The 19,295-nt window shown below is 52.7% G+C and overlaps 1 protein-coding gene across 2 annotated transcripts in view; it reads left to right on the top strand.

The window, feature by feature from the left end:
• The window catches only part of LOC119090548 (kinesin-like protein KIF28P), a 24,931-nt gene extending 6,140 nt beyond the window's left edge, over positions 1-18,791 (top strand). The window contains exons 3-21 of one of the 2 annotated variants that reach the window (XM_037213368.1): positions 1,853-2,056; positions 2,339-2,471; positions 2,826-3,014; positions 3,406-3,625; positions 4,047-4,170; positions 4,669-4,810; positions 5,269-5,424; positions 5,759-5,889; positions 6,235-6,401; positions 9,870-10,007; positions 10,524-10,675; positions 11,078-11,226; positions 11,728-11,862; positions 12,289-12,435; positions 12,880-13,026; positions 13,272-13,528; positions 13,878-13,998; positions 16,059-16,188; positions 17,451-18,791. In XM_037213368.1, coding sequence (XP_037069263.1) covers positions 1,853-2,056; positions 2,339-2,471; positions 2,826-3,014; positions 3,406-3,625; positions 4,047-4,170; positions 4,669-4,810; positions 5,269-5,424; positions 5,759-5,889; positions 6,235-6,401; positions 9,870-10,007; positions 10,524-10,675; positions 11,078-11,226; positions 11,728-11,862; positions 12,289-12,435; positions 12,880-13,026; positions 13,272-13,528; positions 13,878-13,998; positions 16,059-16,188; positions 17,451-17,527 — 2,919 coding nt within the window. In that variant the 3' untranslated portion in view covers positions 17,528-18,791. Of the gene's footprint in view, positions 1-1,852; positions 2,057-2,338; positions 2,472-2,825; positions 3,015-3,405; positions 3,626-4,046; positions 4,171-4,668; positions 4,811-5,268; positions 5,425-5,758; positions 5,890-6,234; positions 6,402-9,869; positions 10,008-10,523; positions 10,676-11,077; positions 11,227-11,727; positions 11,863-12,288; positions 12,436-12,879; positions 13,027-13,271; positions 13,529-13,877; positions 13,999-16,058; positions 16,197-17,450 lie in introns of both variants that reach the window. The other variant, XM_037213370.1, reaches the window with a different exon arrangement.
• The last annotated feature ends 504 nt before the right edge of the window (positions 18,792-19,295 follow it).

The raw sequence follows: 19,295 nt of genomic DNA, 5'->3' as shown, positions 1-19,295 counted from the left end.
TGTAACATAAGCCATGCGCATTCTTGCCTCATCTTGTGACAATGCCACACGGGTGGCCGATGGGCCCAGAGAGATGGTCTGCACAGCGATGGCATTCGGGCAACACAATGAAAACAGTCGTCCTGTTTTGTGCTGTTTTTCTGTTACTGAAGCGAATATTTGCGGCTGATTGTGTGTGGTGCGTGACAGTGCATGTGGCAGCAGTCACCGTTGAGCCAGCGACCAGGTGTTGCCGCTGACTGGACAGAGATCTTTCTTTACTCAGACGTAATTCGGCTACGCCGCAATTTCCTCCACCTCCTCTCCTTTGCATGACTCCCTCTCCGGGAATTCGCTAGGGAATCAGATTTCCCATAAAAAATCATTGGTGAGTCCTTGGTGAAAAAGCTCCCCCCCCCCACCCCACCTCCACCTCCCCGCCCCTTCTCTTCCTTTACTCAGACGTAATTCGGCTACGCCTCAATTTCTCCTCCACCCTTGTATGACTCCCTCTTAGGGAATTCCATAGGGAATCAGATTTGCTATAGATACTCCTTGGTAAATTTTGTATAGATCCTAAGCTCTCCCACCGGTCACCCTCCCTTCAAAATCCATTTTCCTTTTGGAAGTCTTCAAAATTATCCCGAGTCCGTAACGTTGCATCGTCCCATCCACACCGACATTGCCCCTCAATCGATCTTCGGGTGTCAGCTGCCTCCACAACCCCGGGACCGTTCGGTCGGCCCCACCATCGATCCTCAGCGGCCTCTGTTTACTCTACGGGTGCTGACGGCCGGTTGGGGATCATTTGACGCCCGTTCGGGGTGTCGTGGGCGCGTAGCCCGACGCCTGCGGGCGAAGCGGACGTGCCGGATATTCGTGTATGTGTGTTTGTGGAGTCCTTGCATGCTGACGTCATGGGGAGGAGGGGACAGGGGCGAATCGACCCCGTATCGACCTTGTCGTGACCTGATCGTCGCGTGACCGTCGGGCACAACCAGGCGGACATCAGTCACCCAAATGGCCGCGGCACCGGTGGAAGGTCACGGACGAGGGGGAGGTTGGCCCTTAATAACCTGCAGGTGGCGCGCTTGCCGACACAGCGCAGGAAGCCCACTAATGGGTCGTTAAGTGGCGCATTTTTGTGCTGAAATACATTAACTTCGGAAATTGGAGCTACTGCAGATGTTGATTGGCCCTGTTTTTGGCACCAACACTGGGAAGGTGCTGATCCTATTTGAGCCTTGTACGTTATACATATATACGTTCTATTTTTCATTAAACATACATGCATGTATTTGTTACACAATCCCCTAACTGGCAAAACGGCAGAGGCAAAAGTATCCGTTCCACTAGGCGGCAAACCTGGGCTGGTGGGCCCCGTGTATGCGTAACAAGTTGCTCTCTACCGGTGTTTTTAACCTAAAATCACCTTTATTAACTATGTATGATATATTTATCAAGTAGGTATGTAATACATCACGGTATGCATCCTAGGAATTGTCTATCGCACTTATGATTTTTTTCTTGAATAAATGACGACCCAGGCTTAGTTTTTCTCGCTGTCATTACCACGCACGTAAGATAAATAAGTCACGGTGTTTGCTTGAGTCCCTGCTTTCCATTCGTTACACGTCATCAAGTGGCTTTGAAAGGGGAGCACGCATGTACCAAATGGATATTTTGGTTGTCGCCTATCTGAAGCATGATTAAGTGTTCGTTGTTCATTGTACCTGAAGCACGGGTTTCTCGATTAACTCTGAAACTGAAAATATTTACGAGTCAGCCGCCTGTGTGCAATCGATTGCATGTTGCCATCAGCCATGCCAACTCCCGGCCACTCCTGTCGGCAAGTTCCTTAACTCCTTCGCACAACAGCCGTGAGAAGGGTCGCAATGCCCAGCTGATACTGGACGTGAACAAGAACACTACGTTCATCCGGGACCCGGCGCCGGGCGGCGAGACCAAGTCCTTCACCTTTGACTACTCCTACTGGAGCTTCGATGGCTCCAAGGATGTCAACGGCTACTTCCAGCCAGACACCAGTCACAAGAACGGCAGCAAGTTCGCTGACCAGGTAAGCCAATCAGGACCGGGTATTTGAGGCTGGGCAGCAACTCAGAATTTTGCCGTGCAGCTTTGGCGCGTCAATGTCTTTTGCTGAACGTCGGCGTGTTGACTTTTTGCCTATTGTGCCAATTCCTAACGCCCGAAGCAACTCAATCACTGGATTATCCCACAGACGTAATTTAAAGTTCGTGAAAGATCCTCGAAGTCAAAAATAGAACCATGCCTTCCTAGTCTGTTGTGAAGATATTGGAAACGGGATAAATCATGTCTTGTATGTCCCCTCCCACAGAAAAAGGTATTTAATGACCTTGGCCAGGGTATCTTAAAGAACGCCTGGGGAGGGTACAACGCTACACTCTTCGCGTACGGCCAGACGGGCTCCGGAAAGTCTTATTCGGTCATCGGCTATGGCCCAAACAAGGGTAAGACATCTTGGGTCTGGATGAGGCCAGTATTCCTTAAACTTGCACTGCTTCAAAAAAATACTTGCAAAGTGCTGTTAGTAAAAGCTGGATGGCCGATTGCAGAATAATGTTCATCACTTGCATGAGTTTGGTTGAGAGCGTCATTGGGCAATCACCGACACCCAACGGCTTCAAATGCTACTTCAAATGTCATCCATTGGACAGACAATGCGTCTTTCAACTGGCCAGCAGGGCTTACTTGACGTGCATACCAACTTGACGCACATAAACCTACGTTGTTGTATGGGTCAACTATGCGTTATTTATACATCGACACCCCAGTCTACCACTATTGCACTGTTCGCATTTCAGGCATCGTGCCAACTTTTTGCGAGGAGATCTTTAAAGGCATCAAGGAAAAGGCCAAGCAGCCAGTGCAGTTTGAGGTGAAGTTCAGCATGCTGGAAATCTACAGTGAGGTGGTGCACGATCTGCTTAACCCGAACAAAGCGAAGAAGGGGGGCCTCAAGGTTCGTCAGCATCCTAAGAAGGGCTTTTACGGTGAGTGTTTGAATACAATTCTCCGCCTGCGGTACACGCTCAAGCTGGGTTTGATATGTGGCAATCACAGCAGGGTGTTATGTTCTGCGTGGCCTTCGCTTACATCTTATTGGGTTGCCACAACTCTGCAAACTGGGTTCAATAGCATTGTTGTGCTACTGTTCGCACAAAGCTGCATAACGTCAAGCTTTGTGTTCGCAAGGTATTTATGATCATGTTCGCAAGGTATTTATGATCATGTTCGCAAGATGTTTGTATGATGTCAAGCTTTGGCATTCCCTCTTGAACCATATACTCTGATTACCAGCCCATTCTACAGTTCATCCGCGGTGTAAACAGTCCAGAACCAATTGGCCACCCGCTCGCAGCGCGTCTTTCCGTCCTGTTCCAGCCGAAGGTCTGAAGCAGGTGATGGTGACCTCATATGAGGAGATCGAGACCCAGATGGACCAGGGCACCATGAATCGCACCGTCGCTTCCACGAACATGAACGCCACGTCGTCCCGCGCGCACACCATCGTCGGCATCCACTTCACGCAGAAGCAGAAGAACGCTGCCGGCCAGGAGACGGCGAAAACCTCCATCGTCAACCTGGTGGACCTGGCTGGCAGGTCCGGTCACGTGCGCCTTCCGGTCACAACCCTGCTGTCAAACTACAGCCTGCAGTGTGTTCTCAGGAGGACATCAGAGCGTCACGAACAGCTAAAACAGCACCAACGAGCCATTTGTGCACTGCTTAGACGATGATTTTCTCCTTTTCGAGGCAATGGGGTATGGAGGGACGTTGAGAAGCAATGCTGTTCTTTGGACTTATAACATGGCAAGTGTCGTGATGACGGTATCTAGGTTTAGTATGTTAATTAGCAACTATGAACGTTTTAAAGTTTTCCAATTAACGGCAGACCATCCATGTGAGGTCATACTGCCAACGTAGCCTCATGACCGGAGTGTGGATTAGACTGCGTGCTGCTACCGTGCGATTTTGCCTCACTGCATTGTTATGAAGTCTGACTCTGCCTGGACTGCCGACAGTGAGCGAGCAGACAGCACGGGCGCTAGGGGAGAGAGACTGAAGGAGGGAGCCGCCATTAACAAGTCGCTCTCTTGCCTGGGCAACTGCATCTTCGCTCTGACGGAGATCGCCAATGGAGACAAGGTCTGTGGGCACTGCAAATGCCGCCATCCAGAGGACTTACTGTTATAATAGTAAACAGGGGGTGTCTCCTGCCTTGGGATCTTACTGTGCTCCCAAACCAAGAGTATATTGCGCCACGCACCAGCATTTAAGTTACCTTGGGGAACGACAGAAGATAATGGGTTTATGTGCCAATTTTTTTGTAATAAAATGAACCAGTTGCATCACATGGCATAACGGGGCAGAAAACATGGACCACATACCCGAGTTTTCTATGCACCTATCCGTTTCTGATTCTGTTCTCCTTCTTATGGCTGACCACTCTGATCAACCCCGTTCTGTTTTGGTTCTGGTTTTCGCCGCTCCGAAACTCAGCCTTGCTCGGATACTCGGGTGCCACTCGATCTGGGATTCGCTGTTGACCTCTGCCTCGGTCGGACACCCAGGTGTCGCTCGATCCGGGACTCAGAGCTAACCTGCTCACTACTGACCCGTTCCACCTGACCTGTGACCCGGCAGGATGCTCGGGTGCCGTTCCGGGACTCCCAGCTGACCCGGCTGCTCCAGAATGCCCTGATGGGCAACTCGAAGACGGTGTTGGTGGCGGCGCTCTCTCCCGCTGACCTGAACTACGAGGAGACATTGTCCACGCTACGGTTCGGTAAGCAATTGTCTTTGAAGTGGAAATAGCGACGCCATGACAGCCATGAACAGGGCTACATCTCAAAAACGAATGGAAAGAAAACCACGTGGTTGATAGCAGTCATCCAGAAAACCTTAACGTATTTCATCAGCTTTTTATATTGTAATTTTAATCTTTCAGCCAATGTAGCGTGCACATTTTGTCCATTCTCAGCACGCTCATAAAACCGGAGCCGGAGTACGCCGTTAGTTCTTATCCATAGCTCTTCCATACTCCACTGGGACCATGGCAGAACCTGCAACCGCACTTCGGAACAAGCAGGATTGCAATTCATCCGGCATCTCTCGGTCAGTCTGGTGCAAAATACACAGCCAGTTGGACTCCATGATTCCGCCAGCAATCTGGACTCCATGGCTGCGCCAGCCAGCCGGACTCCTTGGCTCGGCCAGCCAGTCCTGACAGAACTCCTTCCCCAGCCGACCGTGCCAAGCAGATCAAGACCAAGGCGACCGTGAACGAGGACCCGACGGAGAAGCTGCTGCGAGAGCTGAAGGAGGAGAATGAGCGTCTCAAGGCGTCCATGAAAGGCGGCAAGATCGACCTGGGCAACACCAAGGGCATGTCCGAAGCAGGTGCGTCACGGTGTCACGGAGTGTGTTAGTGACGTGGAGTGGCCCGGTTGGTGAGTAAGGCGGGACTTAAATCATATCCAGCTACTTCAATAAAAGGCTAAGAAAGTTTTGCGTACAGCGTTCGTATTTCATCTGCCTGTCTATTCCAATCATTCGTCTCGATTCATAGTTAAGTTTAAAACAGCATGCACGCTTGGTAAAGACGTAACTTGTAAGCAAGACTCAACCATGGCAGCCTCCTGGCATCTGTGCTGGTTATTTTGCATATTTAGTCTCAGATATAGCAGGGCTCAGTCCTTCATTTCTGTCATCTCCTCGCCCACCTCCGCCACAGATAAGAATGCGCTGCGCAAGGAGATGGAGGAGGAGTTGCGGGCTCAGATGCAGGAGAATGACCGCGAGCAGGAGGAGATGAAGAAGTCGTACGAGGAGAAGCTGAAGGCGGCCAGACAGGCTGCCGCCGCGGTACGGCGTCTGGGATGACTCTTCCATACAGCTGTGCTGTCACGCCAGCTTAGCTTCAGCGACGTTTGTGCATGTGAACGTGACGCTTCAAAAGCAAGGCTTGCGATGCGGAGATGGCCACGTGGGATACGCTAGCGATTTGCTGGGAAACCAGGGTGTTCACTAGGATGCGGAATCGACGAGCCTTCGGAAAAGTTTGCAGTCTGTTGCAGTGGTAGGAAAGAACTAAAGTTGGTGCGATCATGAATAAATCGCTGCGATTGCTACGCACCAGTGGCCCTGTCCCTGTATGGAGGACGGACTTGTCTATACTGGACCTCACTGTGGACAATGTTCGACCTCCAGGGAGGTCAAGCGGCGATCAACAAGGACAAGGAGACGAAACCACATATTTTCAACCTCAACATGGACCCCATGCTGTCGGGCCGCATCGTGAACGTGTTGAAGAAGAAGCAGACGGAGGTGGGCAACCGCAAGGGTGGCGAGAGCGACATCACCATGATCGGACCGGGGTAAGTCTGGATGACGGGTAAGGCCCTGGAGGGGGAGGGCTGTGGGAGGGGCTGGGGGAGGGGGATAGAGACCATACCGTACTGGACTAAGGATGTTGTTAGGCTAGGACGACTGGGACGCAGATTATCAGAATATCCCCGGGTTCATGTCGTTAATCTCTAATTTGAGCTTAAGACAAGAACAGAAAAAGTTAAGGTCATGGCAGTTTCGGTTGAATGGCTGGTTACAAAACGTAGATAGACATGTTATGCAATAACTCTAAATAGGTGAACATTGTACCTAATTTAGGTGTTTATAATATGGCTTCCTTCCCTTTACATATGCGCCGTAAAACCAAAAGATAATTGCGTAGCGGGTTTAACCGAAATGGAACAATGCGTTAAATTGCAAGGAAGTAATTGACCACTAAAGGACTAAAAGTTGTTCGGTCGGTTCTGTTTTTTTTGAGCGACGAGTCTGTTAGCACGTTGCTTAAAAGTTTCGCTACGTAATGGAAGAGCGAATAGCGGACCGTGCTCACCTATTCTAGGCCCTTCTGAAACAACACACTCAGCTAGATGGCCATAAGTCGTTCGTCGTTCGCTAGACCGGTCGGGGAATCGACTAATTATATTCACATGTCACGGTATCAACATTCCTTTACGTACGTGCGGAACTGATGGGGATATTCATCAGCGGCTGTCAGCCAAGCTGCCGCTGCCGCAGCGGCCGGGTTGGCGCCGCTTGATATCAACGTCTCCATGGCAACGTCGACCGGTCGGCAAATGCACTGTGTACGTGGAGTGTGCACACTCCGCCGCCGCGCTGCTGACTGTGCATCGATCCACCTCCGCATGTGGATCAAGGATCATCCTTGTGACCTTGTTTCTACTGCCCTGCGTGTGAAGCTGATGTCAGGCCGGCTTTGTTGGATTTCCTTTCAGTGTATCTTGAATGTGATTCCCTTGTTCCACTTGATAAAAGAAAAAGGAGCGTTCAGCTGTCGGTCTGTCAGCATTATGAGTTAAGAGTTATTTTACTGAATTAACGACCATAAATATACCAGGAGGTGCTGGTTAAACGAGGTGGTAATGCTAAATAGCGATCATATGGACGGTACTCAATATAAATCTTATTTAGCGTTGCATTTATGTTTACTGTTAAGCATGATATTAACTACCAAGGACAATGAGTACCGTCAATATAATCGTTATTTTAGCATTACAGCGTCGTTTAATCGTACGTACTGGTTTATTGAATGCTGTTAACTTATTTGCTACATTAATATCTGTTCACAACATGGTTTGAATGCCTGAATATTATAGCCATGCTAGCAAATTTCATCACGTTATCTCTTGCTTGGCCTGAGTAGCCGGCGCGCCCGTAAAGCCCCAAGCATCGTCAGCATCACAACCGGGAACCGTTTCCCAATGCTGTAGCGTAAGTGTACGGGATCGCAGCGGTTCATCCCGCTGTGCGCTGTGTGCCCCCTCCCCCCTCCCCCAGGCCATGCTCCCTAGTAGCTGAAGCTCTACTGTCTGGCCAGGCAGTGCAGTTGGTACGTCGGCAAGGTCACACAGCATCCCCTGGGCGGCTCCTTCCCGCCGCCCTCCTTTCCCCCCGGCTGTTCACAGCGCGTTCTCGCCATACGCCAGCCTCTTCCCGCCATTATTTGTATTTATTTCCCGCCGTCCTCCTTCAACATGCCCCGCGGCAGATCCCCAGCGGGGCCCCGTCCGTCCCCCGCCGTGCCGCTGCCCCTCCCCTGGCGATCGCCGTGGCCCCGCCCCGACCCCGGCCGGCCGCGACGGGCTCGCGGCCACACGGCAGTTGCCCGGCCTGCGGCGGCCCGTTGGCTCGCGACCATGCTAACACTGCCGGGAACGGCGCGGCCGCCCGGTTCGAATCAATGACTCGCCCGGCCGACCGGTCAATGCCAATGGCGCGACCACAACGCCACCCCTGCCCCTCCCCCCAGAGTTTGGGACTGGCGCCGCGCCACCGGTGTCAATGGATTTAATTTAGGTAACGGGGAGTTGCGAATGTCGGTGTTATGACCGCGGTGATGTTCGGACTGTCCTAGCTGTTGTGGGTTGGAAGGTCGTTTGGGTGATTCATGACGTTGGTTTGCAGTTAGCAGTTGTTGAGGGTTTGATAATAGTATCATCCACGTAAAATGTAATATTGTCCGGTTGAACTTCAACCTTTCCTTCCCTCCCATATGTATCCATGGCTCTTGATGATCATTTTACCGCGGATTTCCCGTGACTGAGTCAAAAATGGAAAGGTCGAGGTCGACATAAGCTACATTTCGACCACTGGTATTTTCCACTAGTCTAAAAACTTTACCACTAACAGCTGAGAACGTACTTCCGAATGCTCTCGAGTTTTCGAAATGTCGCGTGCTTAAACCGTTTTCGGACCTCTCTAAGCCAAATAATTTTTTGGACAGGCATGTGAATGCGTATTTAACTACATAGAACACACCATACTCTGTGCTTAGATGCGTGTTTGCACGCTAGCCAAAATATGGCATTTGGCTTAGCTTTTTGCCTGGCAACTTATCGGCTTGATAGTGTAGCCAGAGCGAGCTTGAAAAGTAAATCATGCGCCCACATTGCCCTGTGGTTAATCTGGAGTTAGTGTCACACCTGGTCATTTACGAGCTAGGGGCGTATAAGCCAACCCGATGTTTTTACATTCAGTGCATAACTTATTTTGGTAACCGATGCTTTTACAATTAGCTCAAAATTTGCTTTGGAAGCCGATGATTTCAGAATCAGTGCAAACTTTGTGTTTATGCATATCGAATGATGTTATTTGTGGTGACGTGGCATTTCGATGGGGGTATCATGAACGCCACGCGCAACGATAGTGTCCGGCAATAAACCGGAAGAGGTTTCTATGTTCTAGCCGAGTGGGTATTCCCCAGCTGACGGTCTCCGGTGTTCTGATAACGGGAATACGTTATATATTTTTACTCGGCTTTTCTCTGGTCCAGGTGCAGGTCTAGTAAGGTTACCTTATAATTCATGTATGATGTTTGACAATCACCTCTTGAATTATTGATGCATTTTGTAGTGCAATCCAGGCCAGCAACTGTCATTCTGAACGGAACGTTGTTGGCGCTGTTGAAAACGTAATGAATGGTCTGAACCTGTTCTGAGAAATGCGACAATGGTCAGTGGCGGCTTGTGATGCACGGGTAGCACATCAGCGATTGTGTATTGTTAAGTTAGCTGACCACAAATGCCACTTTTCGCCAGCATCCGGGTCGTGGTGGTTGGCTGCGCCCCCGGGCTTGCAATTGATCAGACGTGACACTAAGACCAGTAACTTTGCAAAGAATTACGCAATATTTCGTCGAAGCTTCTCTTCGCTACAAAACCAGCCCAACAGCATGGGCGTCAATTGTCGTTGCAAGTGCTACACGACGAAACCAGCCGTTTGAAAGAGCGCAAACAGGCCGTTTTCCGTTTCATCGCCAGGATCCAGGAGAAGCACGCGATCGTCGTGCTAGACGAGAAGGCCAACAAGGTGAACATCAAGCCGTGCAACACCGAGTGCCGCGTGCTGGTCAACGGCACCCCGATCCAGGGCGAGACGACGCTGTGCCACAACGACAGGTCCGTGCTGGTCGCCAAGGAGGGCGCGCGGCCGCGCCACCGTGCGATCCAGTGGGCGCTGCTGGTGGCGGGGGCTCCAAATGAGACACATTCGGGACGGGCACACTTCCTCCAGGGTGTCTCGAGCATACGCCATCAGTCGCCATCAACGGTGGGCACCTATTAGGTGTGGCGTTGTTACTGCTGTCTAGGCGATCGGTTTCTTTCATGCAACGTTACTGATGTGCATTCGGAAGCGTTCGAGTTTGTCACGAAACATGACCGGAGGCACTACTGCTACTCTGTTCAGTAAATGCATTTTTAAGTGTCATGACGTATAACCACGTCCCATTTGTCAGTCACTGGGCACCAAGTACAGGACGGTTTTAAGTGAGTCTTCGGAACAGCCCGTATTCTTCATTTCCTTTATTTATTTATTAGGCAGCTACAAGGCACTGACAGCGAGCTGCAGCTTTAATAGTGACACAACGGTTCGATTGTGACAGTGTCGCATGCGTTATGACTCATGTATTTCAGACTGGTGTTCGGTGGCACTCAAATTTGGGTGTTTGCAAATCCGCTGGAGGCTAAGCAAAGCAAGAAGAAGTACCCGTCTATCACCTACGAGTATGCTCAGGAGGAAATCGCCTCGAAGAACGGTCTCAAGATGGATAACACCGGGAATACCGGTAAGCTGGCTTTGGTTATCGTGCCGGGGGGGGGGGGGGGGGGTAAGCTGTGCTAAATAAAATTGTTGGCTTCAGATGAGGTAATTCGCTCAGTAGCTGCATCGTGACCCCGTGCCCAACGAGGCACTGTGGCTGCGCTCGTCGGACAGCCTGTGAAGCCGTCGGACAGCCGTCGGACACCCCGTGCCCAACGAGGCACTGTGGCTGCGCTCGTCGGACAGCCTGTGAAGTACGGTTGAGTTTGCTGAGATTTGTTCGGGACCATTTCAGCTCAACGGGATTAATTTAACAGCAGACCGTGCCAAAGCGGTGCTCTACGGTGGCTCAGATTTGTTGTAGGTACTTCAAAACCCGCCCTAACCTAGCTTCCCAGTAGTCCCGACGTGGTGTGCGGTGTTCCAGACCAGGTGGCGCTGCAGGAGGACCTGCTGGAGCTGATGCCGGGCGTGGAGGAGGCCAACAGCATCTCGGAGGAGCTGGACAAGCGTGTCAAGTTCGAAATCCTGCTGGTGTCGCCACAGATGATGGGCAAGACGACCGGCAGGACCGAGGTTGGTGCCCTGGCCGGACCGACGGCGAGGTCTGCAGGGTCTGCGGGGTCTGCGAGATTTGCGTAGTCTGCGGAGTCTGCGGGGTCTGCCGCATCTGCCGGGTCGGCAGGGTCTGCGGGATCTGCCGGGCGGGCCGGGTCTGCCCGGTCTGACGGGTCTGACGGGTTTGCGGCTGATGCCTGGCTGCTTGACAACCCACGCCTGTGATGGCTTGCGCTGTTTCTCCCACCAGGCCAGAGGTGATCACAGTGGCTATTTCAAAAGAACGTCAGAAGTCGCCCAGAGCTCTCGTGATTACATGACGCTGCCAGATGGAACGTCAGCAGCCACGGATGATTGCAGCATTGGCGATGGGTTCGGCTATTGCCCTCCCCCAATTGGTATGATGTCATCAGGAAAGACTGGAAGATGTGTTAGCTGATTCCTGCCATCTGCTCCCTCGTTTCCAAGTTTTGCCAGCCTGTATATGCGACATTACCACTCTAACGGCCTCATCGCCAGGTTTGCGTCAAGATGCGGAATCTGGCCAACAACGCCGAGTACGTCTGGCCCAAGGACAAGTTCCGCAACCGGCTGTACCTGATGCAGGAGATGTACGGCAACTTCGAGGACGATGACGACTGGGACCTGCCCGAGGTCAGAGACCCGACGGGTGGCGATGCCGTCGAGATGCATGGCTTCATGTGCACACCTCCGGCCGTGCGATCTGTGGAGAGACACGACATGTTAAAGCGGCATAAGTGATGGGGAATGGTTCGTGTTGTTCATATTGTTACTGAAAGATTTTCCTTGACGTGTCGGCTCGGCAATCGGCTCATCTCTGTAAGGACATTTATGCGCCATCTGCCAAACCCGAGTCTCCGTCGATAACGTTTTTGATGCAGATAAGCATGCCATGTTATGAGCTTGCACAAACTGCACCACACATGTTAGCAACCAAACCACAGACAAAAGCTCAGATGAAGCCAGACCGCTGAAGTACTTCAGGTAGCGCCCAGCACCGCTAGCCCCATCTGACACCGACAGCTGCGGCGTGACAGGGGACCGTGCGGCCTGTTGCAGAGCCAGGATCCGTTCCGCGAGTCTCCGGACACGGAGGTGCTGCTCGGCACGTGCCAAGTGTTCCTGCAGCCGATCGCCTTCCAGGTGGAGCTCAAAGACCAGTTGGAGATCGCCAACTACAAGGGCTCCGAAGTCGGCGTCATGAACGTAAGGCAACAGTCGGATGTATGATGATGATTGTTATTTATCATTTTGTTTGTTTTTTTTTTTTGGCACTCAGGAAGCCGTGTCCTCTGTATGGTGCTCACGACACGCACGATGCTACATGCTCTCGTCTTGCTGCCGTTTCTCATCCAGTTAGTGCATAAGCATATAACTGTCGATGTCATGTAAGGTGTGGCATTGTTTATAAGACAATATGCAGCTCTGTGACCACCAGCTTGCTTGGAGATATGCGCGCAGCGACGGCTTTCGCATCTGTTTTTGCGGGCCATCGCAGGCGTTTCAAAGAGCGTACGCCGCCTCCTCCCTTTCCGCCGGTTCTCGTACAGTTCCTTGGTAACAGACACGCCAGTTCATTTTGAGCTGCAAAGATGTGTTCATCTGCCTAACATTCAAGGTCGCGATGTTATTGTTATGTATGGTGGACAGATCGAGGTCATTCCGTGCGCCGCCAACGGGAAGGAGTACAAGGAAGAGGACGACCGGTTCGTGGACAGTCCGGACATGCTGATCGGCAAGGACGTCAACTTTGTGGTCAAGCTGCTCAACATCAGGGGACTGCCCAACAAGTATACGGTAATCAGGGGTCGGGAAATATTTCACTTCACCTTCAGGGAAACCGACGAATTATGCGTCCTGAACCACGTGGTACCTGCGCACACATTTCGACGGGATGAGAAACGCAATGTCTTCGGTGGTAATGGCCAGTAATGCTAAATGTTCACGGAATTAGAATTATGTCCTCTTAAGGCGGACAGAACACAGCTGCCTCCGCTGAACTGGCTGACTGACTGACGGCTCTAATGTGGCACCGTCTGCAGGACGTCTTCTGCAAGTACAAGATGTACTTGGAGGATGAGCACGCGACCAAGCACGTGCCTGACACCAACAACCCCGACTTCAACGACGCGAAGGTGTTCAAGTTCCCCACGGCCACCAAGCAGCTGGTCGACTACCTGCACAACAGCAGCATGAGCATCCAGGTCTGGGGCAAGCACCGGCTGCGGAACCTGTCCGGCTCCATCAAGCACCTCACCACCAAGGACATCATGAAGACTGACAGGGGCGTTTTCTCGAGGTACTTTTTGTGCGTCAGCTCTTTTTCCACGCAGACTGCTTATGTCACTCCTCAGCCTCAACGCCCTTGGTTTACACAGGACTGGGTAAATCCGACCGTGTTCATAAAAATTAAACGCATTTCATTACCATAGTTACTGACATATCACGTAGATGCTGGTGGTTGCTCATTTTGGTCAGTGCCCTTCTCACGTTAAGTTACAAACGGCCATGTTTGCGTGCTAGCGTCGTACAACGAGCCACTTCCTGCGAAAGTACCATCGCGCCGAAAGGCAAGCCGCATCTTTTGTCGCCACTGCGCCACGACCGCCTCAAACTCTGACACTAGCGCCACCGCCTCCCTGCGGCAGGACGGCGAACCTGATGAACGGATTCCAGATGAATGGTCGAGTGGTGGACCCGCAGAAGCAGTCCATCATCGTTGAGCTCCTGCTGATGAAGAAGACCCAGGCGCGCCTGCAGCAGCGAGTGGTAAGAAGGGGAGATATCACTGTTGAGCTGCCTGCGCGAACAGGACTGATAAAATCCGGTGGCGTCAATGAGAGTAGGATCTGCTTGGCAAGTCGTTTGGAAAGGAGAGGGGAGTGTTGTGTCGATCATAGGCATAGGAACGCCTCAGTATGGGAGGGGATCAACGCAAAATTTTGAAGTCGATGTTTTCAATGCATTTCTGTGGGCTTCATACCTGACGTCTTGGAGCAATGTGTGGGGGAAAGGAAGCATTGTTCCCTGCCCCCACCCCACCCCCCTTTTTCCTTCGCCTGCGGTGGAAATATATGCTTATGGGTAGATTTACCGATAGGTTAAGCTAATGAACAGGCTATCTATCGAATCAGCCGGCACCCTTTCCTATTGCAACCATTGCCTTGCATGTGGTGGCTCATCGTTGGTTTTGTTACTGGCTTGACGTTATAGTTACGGTATACAATGGTGTAGAAACTATTAAGCAGCTGGTTTGCATCACAGCAACATACTCGGCTCCTGTGAGGACTGCTGCCCCAGCGGCGGGCCGAGGGTTACACTCGGCTCCTGTGAGGACTGCTGCTCAAGCGTCGGGCCGGGGATTACACTCGGCTCCTGTAAGGGTTGCTTCCCCAGCGGCGGGCCGAGGGTTACACTCGGCTCGTGTGAGGGTGCTCCCAGCGGCGGGCCGAGGTTACACTCGGCTCGTGTGAGGACTGCTGCTCAAGCGGCGGGCCAAGGATTACACCCGGCTTCTGTGAGGACTGCTGCCCCAGCGGCGGGCCGGGGATTACACTCGGCTTCTGTGAGGACTGCTGCCCCAGCGGCGGGCCGAGGGTTACACTCGGCTCCTGTGAGGACTGCCCCAGCGGCAGGCCGAGGGTTACACTCGGCTCCTGTGAGGACTGCTGCCCCAGCGGCGGTCCGAGGGTTACACTCGGCTCCTGTGAGGACTGCTTCCCCAGCGGCGGGCCGAGCGTTACATTCGGCTCCTGTGAGTCCGCTGCCCAGCGGCGGGCCTAGGGTTACACTCGGCTCCTGTAAGGACTGCTTCCCCAGCGGCGGGCCTAGGGTTACACTCGGCTCGTGTGAGGACTGCTGCTCAAGCGGCAGGCCAAGGATTACACTCGGCTCCTGTGGGGACTGCTGCCCCAGCGGCGGTCCGAGGGTTACACTCGGCTCCTGTGAGGACTGCTTCCCCAGCGGCGGGCCGAGCGTTACATTCGGCTCCTGTGAGTCCGCTGCCCAGCGGCGGGCCTAGGGTTACACTCGGCTTCTGTGAGGACTGCTGCCCCAGCGGCGGTCCGAGGGTTACACTCGGCTCCTGTGAGGACCGCTGCCCCAGCGGCGGGCCGAGCGTTACATTCGGCTCCTGTGAGTCCGCTGCCCAGCGGCGGGCCGAGGGTTACACTCTGCTCCTGTGAGGACCGCTGCCCCAGCGGCGGTCCGAGGGTTACACTCGGCTCCTGTGAGGACCGCTGCCCCAGCGGCGGGCCGAGCGTTACATTCGGCTCCTGTGAGTCCGCTGCCCAGCGGCGGGCCTAGGGTTACACTCGGCTCCTGTGAGGACTGCTGCCCCAGCGGCGGTCCGAGGGTTACACTCGGCTCCTGTGAGGACTGCTGCCCCAGCGGCGGTCCGAGGGTTACACTCGGCTCCTGTGAGGACTGCTTCCCCAGCGGCGGGCCGAGCGTTACATTCGGCTCCTGTGAGTCCGCTGCCCAGCGGCGGGCCTAGGGTTACACTCGGCTCCTGTGAGGACCGCTGCCCCAGCGGCGGTCCGAGGGTTACACTCGGCTCCTGTGAGGACCGCTGCCCCAGCGACGGGCCGAGCGTTACATTCGGCTCCTGTGAGTCCGCTGCCCCAGCGGCGGGCCGAGCGTTACACTCGGCCCCTGTGAGGACTGCTGCCCCAGCGGAGGGCCGAGGGTTACACTCGGCTCCTGTGAGGACCGCTGCCCCAGCGGAGGGCCTAGGGTAACACTCGGCTCCTGTGAGGACCACTGGCCAGCGGCGGCCCGGGCGTGTTTGTGGCGACACCGTCCGTGAGTCCTGCCCTCCCGGCCGGCAGGACGGCATTCGCAAGCTGCTGCAGCACGCCGACAAGATGGCGCGCCACCGCGTGCCCGTCGACCTGCTGAAGCGGGCCATGGACGCCCAGAGCCCCGCCCAGGTCGACAAGTGCATCCGGGAGCTCGAAGGTAAATAGGTAAATACCTGCACTCCGACGTAGACGTGCGGTGGTGCAGTGGTTTGGCTGCATGTACGGATGAATTTGCACTGCACTTTCAAATTTTTGTCGGAATACAGAGCATTGGAACATGCTGTGACGACTGTCACTGGTCTTGATCCTGCTGAGACGCACAGGACCTGAGAAGGACTGGTCATAGTCGTATATGAGTTAATGCGTGGGTACTGATGACAGTCATGAAGCATGTTATCGCCTCTGATCAAGCGCATCGACAGGGATCAATCCACCTGAGCAGAGCTGTAACGGGGATTCATTAGAATTATGATGGAGATTTATTAGAATCATGGTGGGGACTCGACTACAGGCACCGTGTCTTGTGATGTGCGTTATTGTGACTGCAATCAACTGTTGAAAGGTCTACTGATCCTTGTATGCATTCATGTTTGCCGAGCTCCTCTCCGTCATGCATGAACAATAAAAGCACCATCAGGGCTCAGCTTATTCTACATCCAACAACGTGGGCTACCAGGAGCGCCGCTACTTTTGGTCATCGCCCATCGAGCTGTACGTAAATACTTAATTAGCAGCTGATGCTGCAAACACACGATACTCCAAGCTAATGGATGAGAAAGAACCTTAGGCAACAAAGAATGCGGTAAGCTCAATAGAGGGCCTTGAGCAGGGGTTAAGGGTATGTGGTAGCGTCTCGGTTAGTAGCCCTGGTAAAAAAATTAATGCAATTGAGAAATAATTCAAAACAGCTAGGCCCAAACATGGCTTCTAAAACATCTCCAACTCGGCCCCAGGACTGCCTACATCACTCTTGTTCCAGAGTGCTGAAAATAGGCATTTGGCTAGTGGATTGTGATGCCTTGGGGGCCGAGCTAGGTCGTTATACTTTAGCGCAAGCACGCGCTCAAAAGTCGAAACCACGCCAGGGTTCTTGCTTGAAGGCTATCTGTAGTCCTGATTTAATCATCGCTTTCGATGACATCCCGTTCCAGAAGAAACTTCCCTTTCCTTATCATGCAGTTGTTGTTTAGTTGGTTTCAATTACCCACAACACCAGACTTCTGCATTTTTCACGACAATGCTGGCATGCATTTGGGTTGTCTAAGTTTCTCTTTGCTGGGATCAAATGGTACGCAGTATTTTCTACACAACTAAAAAACATCGGAAACGTCTCTTTACAAGACTACGCCACCTTCCTTAAGATCAGACATCACTCTATATTCGTTCCACATCTCCTTCACCATGGCGGCCTGTTTTCAGACGACCGGGACGACGACAGCGGCCGCGGCAGTCGCTCCAGCAATGGCTCCAGCAGCTCCGTGTGCACAGTCATGTAGCGGCTCGGCTGGCACCGTCGTCACACAGCACGCACGAGACTCCGTCGCTTTGAAGCCTCCTCTGGCGTCAAGGCTGAAGGGTCTGCGTAAATGGTGCCCGTATCGCTCTCGGTTTCCTGTTGGAATGCTGTCTATGTCAAGACTCAGCATGCTTAAGTTCGTAAGTGGTGTGGCTGTCTGAAGCATGCTCCCAAAGTTCCACGTACGCCACTGTATGTGGTGCAGGTTTAGCAACCACGTAGTGCGCCGTTAAACATACGCATGACCCATTGAATGATGGCGCATCGAAGAAGAGAAGGAAGGGGTTAACTCCAGAACTGAAAGGTCGGGCACGATGCATTCGCATCAGATAAGTCGAGATGCCTTAAACCGATCAGGGAGGGACGCGAAGTGAGAGGGAGACGCGACACGCGACGGCCGTTGCTGGGGGCTGAGCGCGACCCCTGGAGGTCTTGTTAATGCACGACCATGTATATACGAGTGGCGTTTGTTCAGTTCCTAGTCACCGTGACCCATGCACTCACTGAAGACGACGTCGAATGCGACTCAGTGGCTCTGATCCCTTCAGGATACTGAGATGTGTAGTTGGACCTTTTCGTCTGCAGCCAGCCTGTTTGTGTTCTGAACCTGTTTGGTGCACCAAATGTGGCGAGTAATATTGAACAAAGCTGTCTTAAATGTCATCTTTTGACATTGGCGCGGTCTATTTTCCCAAATGTCGCCGCAAATGGTGCCTTCTCATCTCGGACGCATCCACAATGTTGCAAGTTGGCGTCCACGTTCCGTAGGACGTGCGGGTATCAATTCAAGTTCTGGTGCCTTAGGTCGGTATAGGCTGCTGGTGTTCTGATCTCCCACGGCAGCCCGTGCCAGTCATGTCACGCAATGTTGTTGAAAAGCCTGAGATCAGCTATGTTCTGCCTTTTTGAACCCCAGCTCTAGCATATTTGGTCCGTGTTCGATGGAGGCGAACGCTAGTCTCGGTCAAAATTGCAGATGCTCTATGACAGTGTTTGTAATGAGCTTCGGCAGTCTCGAAATTCCGCCTTCATTGAAAAACAAATAGACCCATGGCACCTGAGCAACAGCCCGTGAATGTATGCGCAACTTTGGAGACGTAACTTGTGGTGCCTCACAAACGCGTGCATACTTAACTAGCATTCGGACGTCTGTGGTGTATTTTCTGTCTGTGATACGATTACCCGAAAAAGAGTAGCACCGACAGTCTAGACAAATGTTGCTGATATCCCCATCGGTCAGTTTTCGTTGGATGTAGTCTTCTCCTGTGTGTAGCTATCAATATATTGAAGTTTTTCGGAAATATAACATCGGCTGTGTTTTTTGGTGCCAATGTGCCGACGGCCTGGCATCGAGATCAGTATGCAGGTTACCGAAGACTGCATCACACGACAGTAGAAGCTCACAGCAACGTGGAGGGTAATTCCGGCATAACCTTAAACCCTCATGTCATGTAAGACCTGAAGGGCCTTGCTTACATGCCTCCACTCCTTTGCATTGTTCACCAGGCCCTCCCGGGCTGCTGTTTTCATTAAACGCTCTCGTGATGGCTGGAGTGTTGCGCCTGACAACCCTAAAGATGTCGCTGCTGTACCCCACCGCATCCTGCAGGTGCCGCCATATGCGCTAACAGCAGCCTTCTGCTATGCAGATATCGCCTCGTTAGAGCACCACGGAACATACATACATACGTGAGCATCAGTGGCATTGCTCTGCATATTTCACCTTTGTTGGTGTAGGTCCGTGCTTT

This window comes from Pollicipes pollicipes, unplaced genomic scaffold, assembly GCF_011947565.3.
Source record: "Pollicipes pollicipes isolate AB1234 unplaced genomic scaffold, Ppol_2.1 Scaffold_3087;HRSCAF=3621_pilon_pilon_pilon, whole genome shotgun sequence".
NCBI lineage: Eukaryota > Metazoa > Arthropoda > Thecostraca > Pollicipedomorpha > Pollicipedidae > Pollicipes > Pollicipes pollicipes.
The sequence above is the reverse complement of the archived record's forward strand: the minus strand, read 5'-3'. Positions and strand labels throughout refer to the sequence as shown.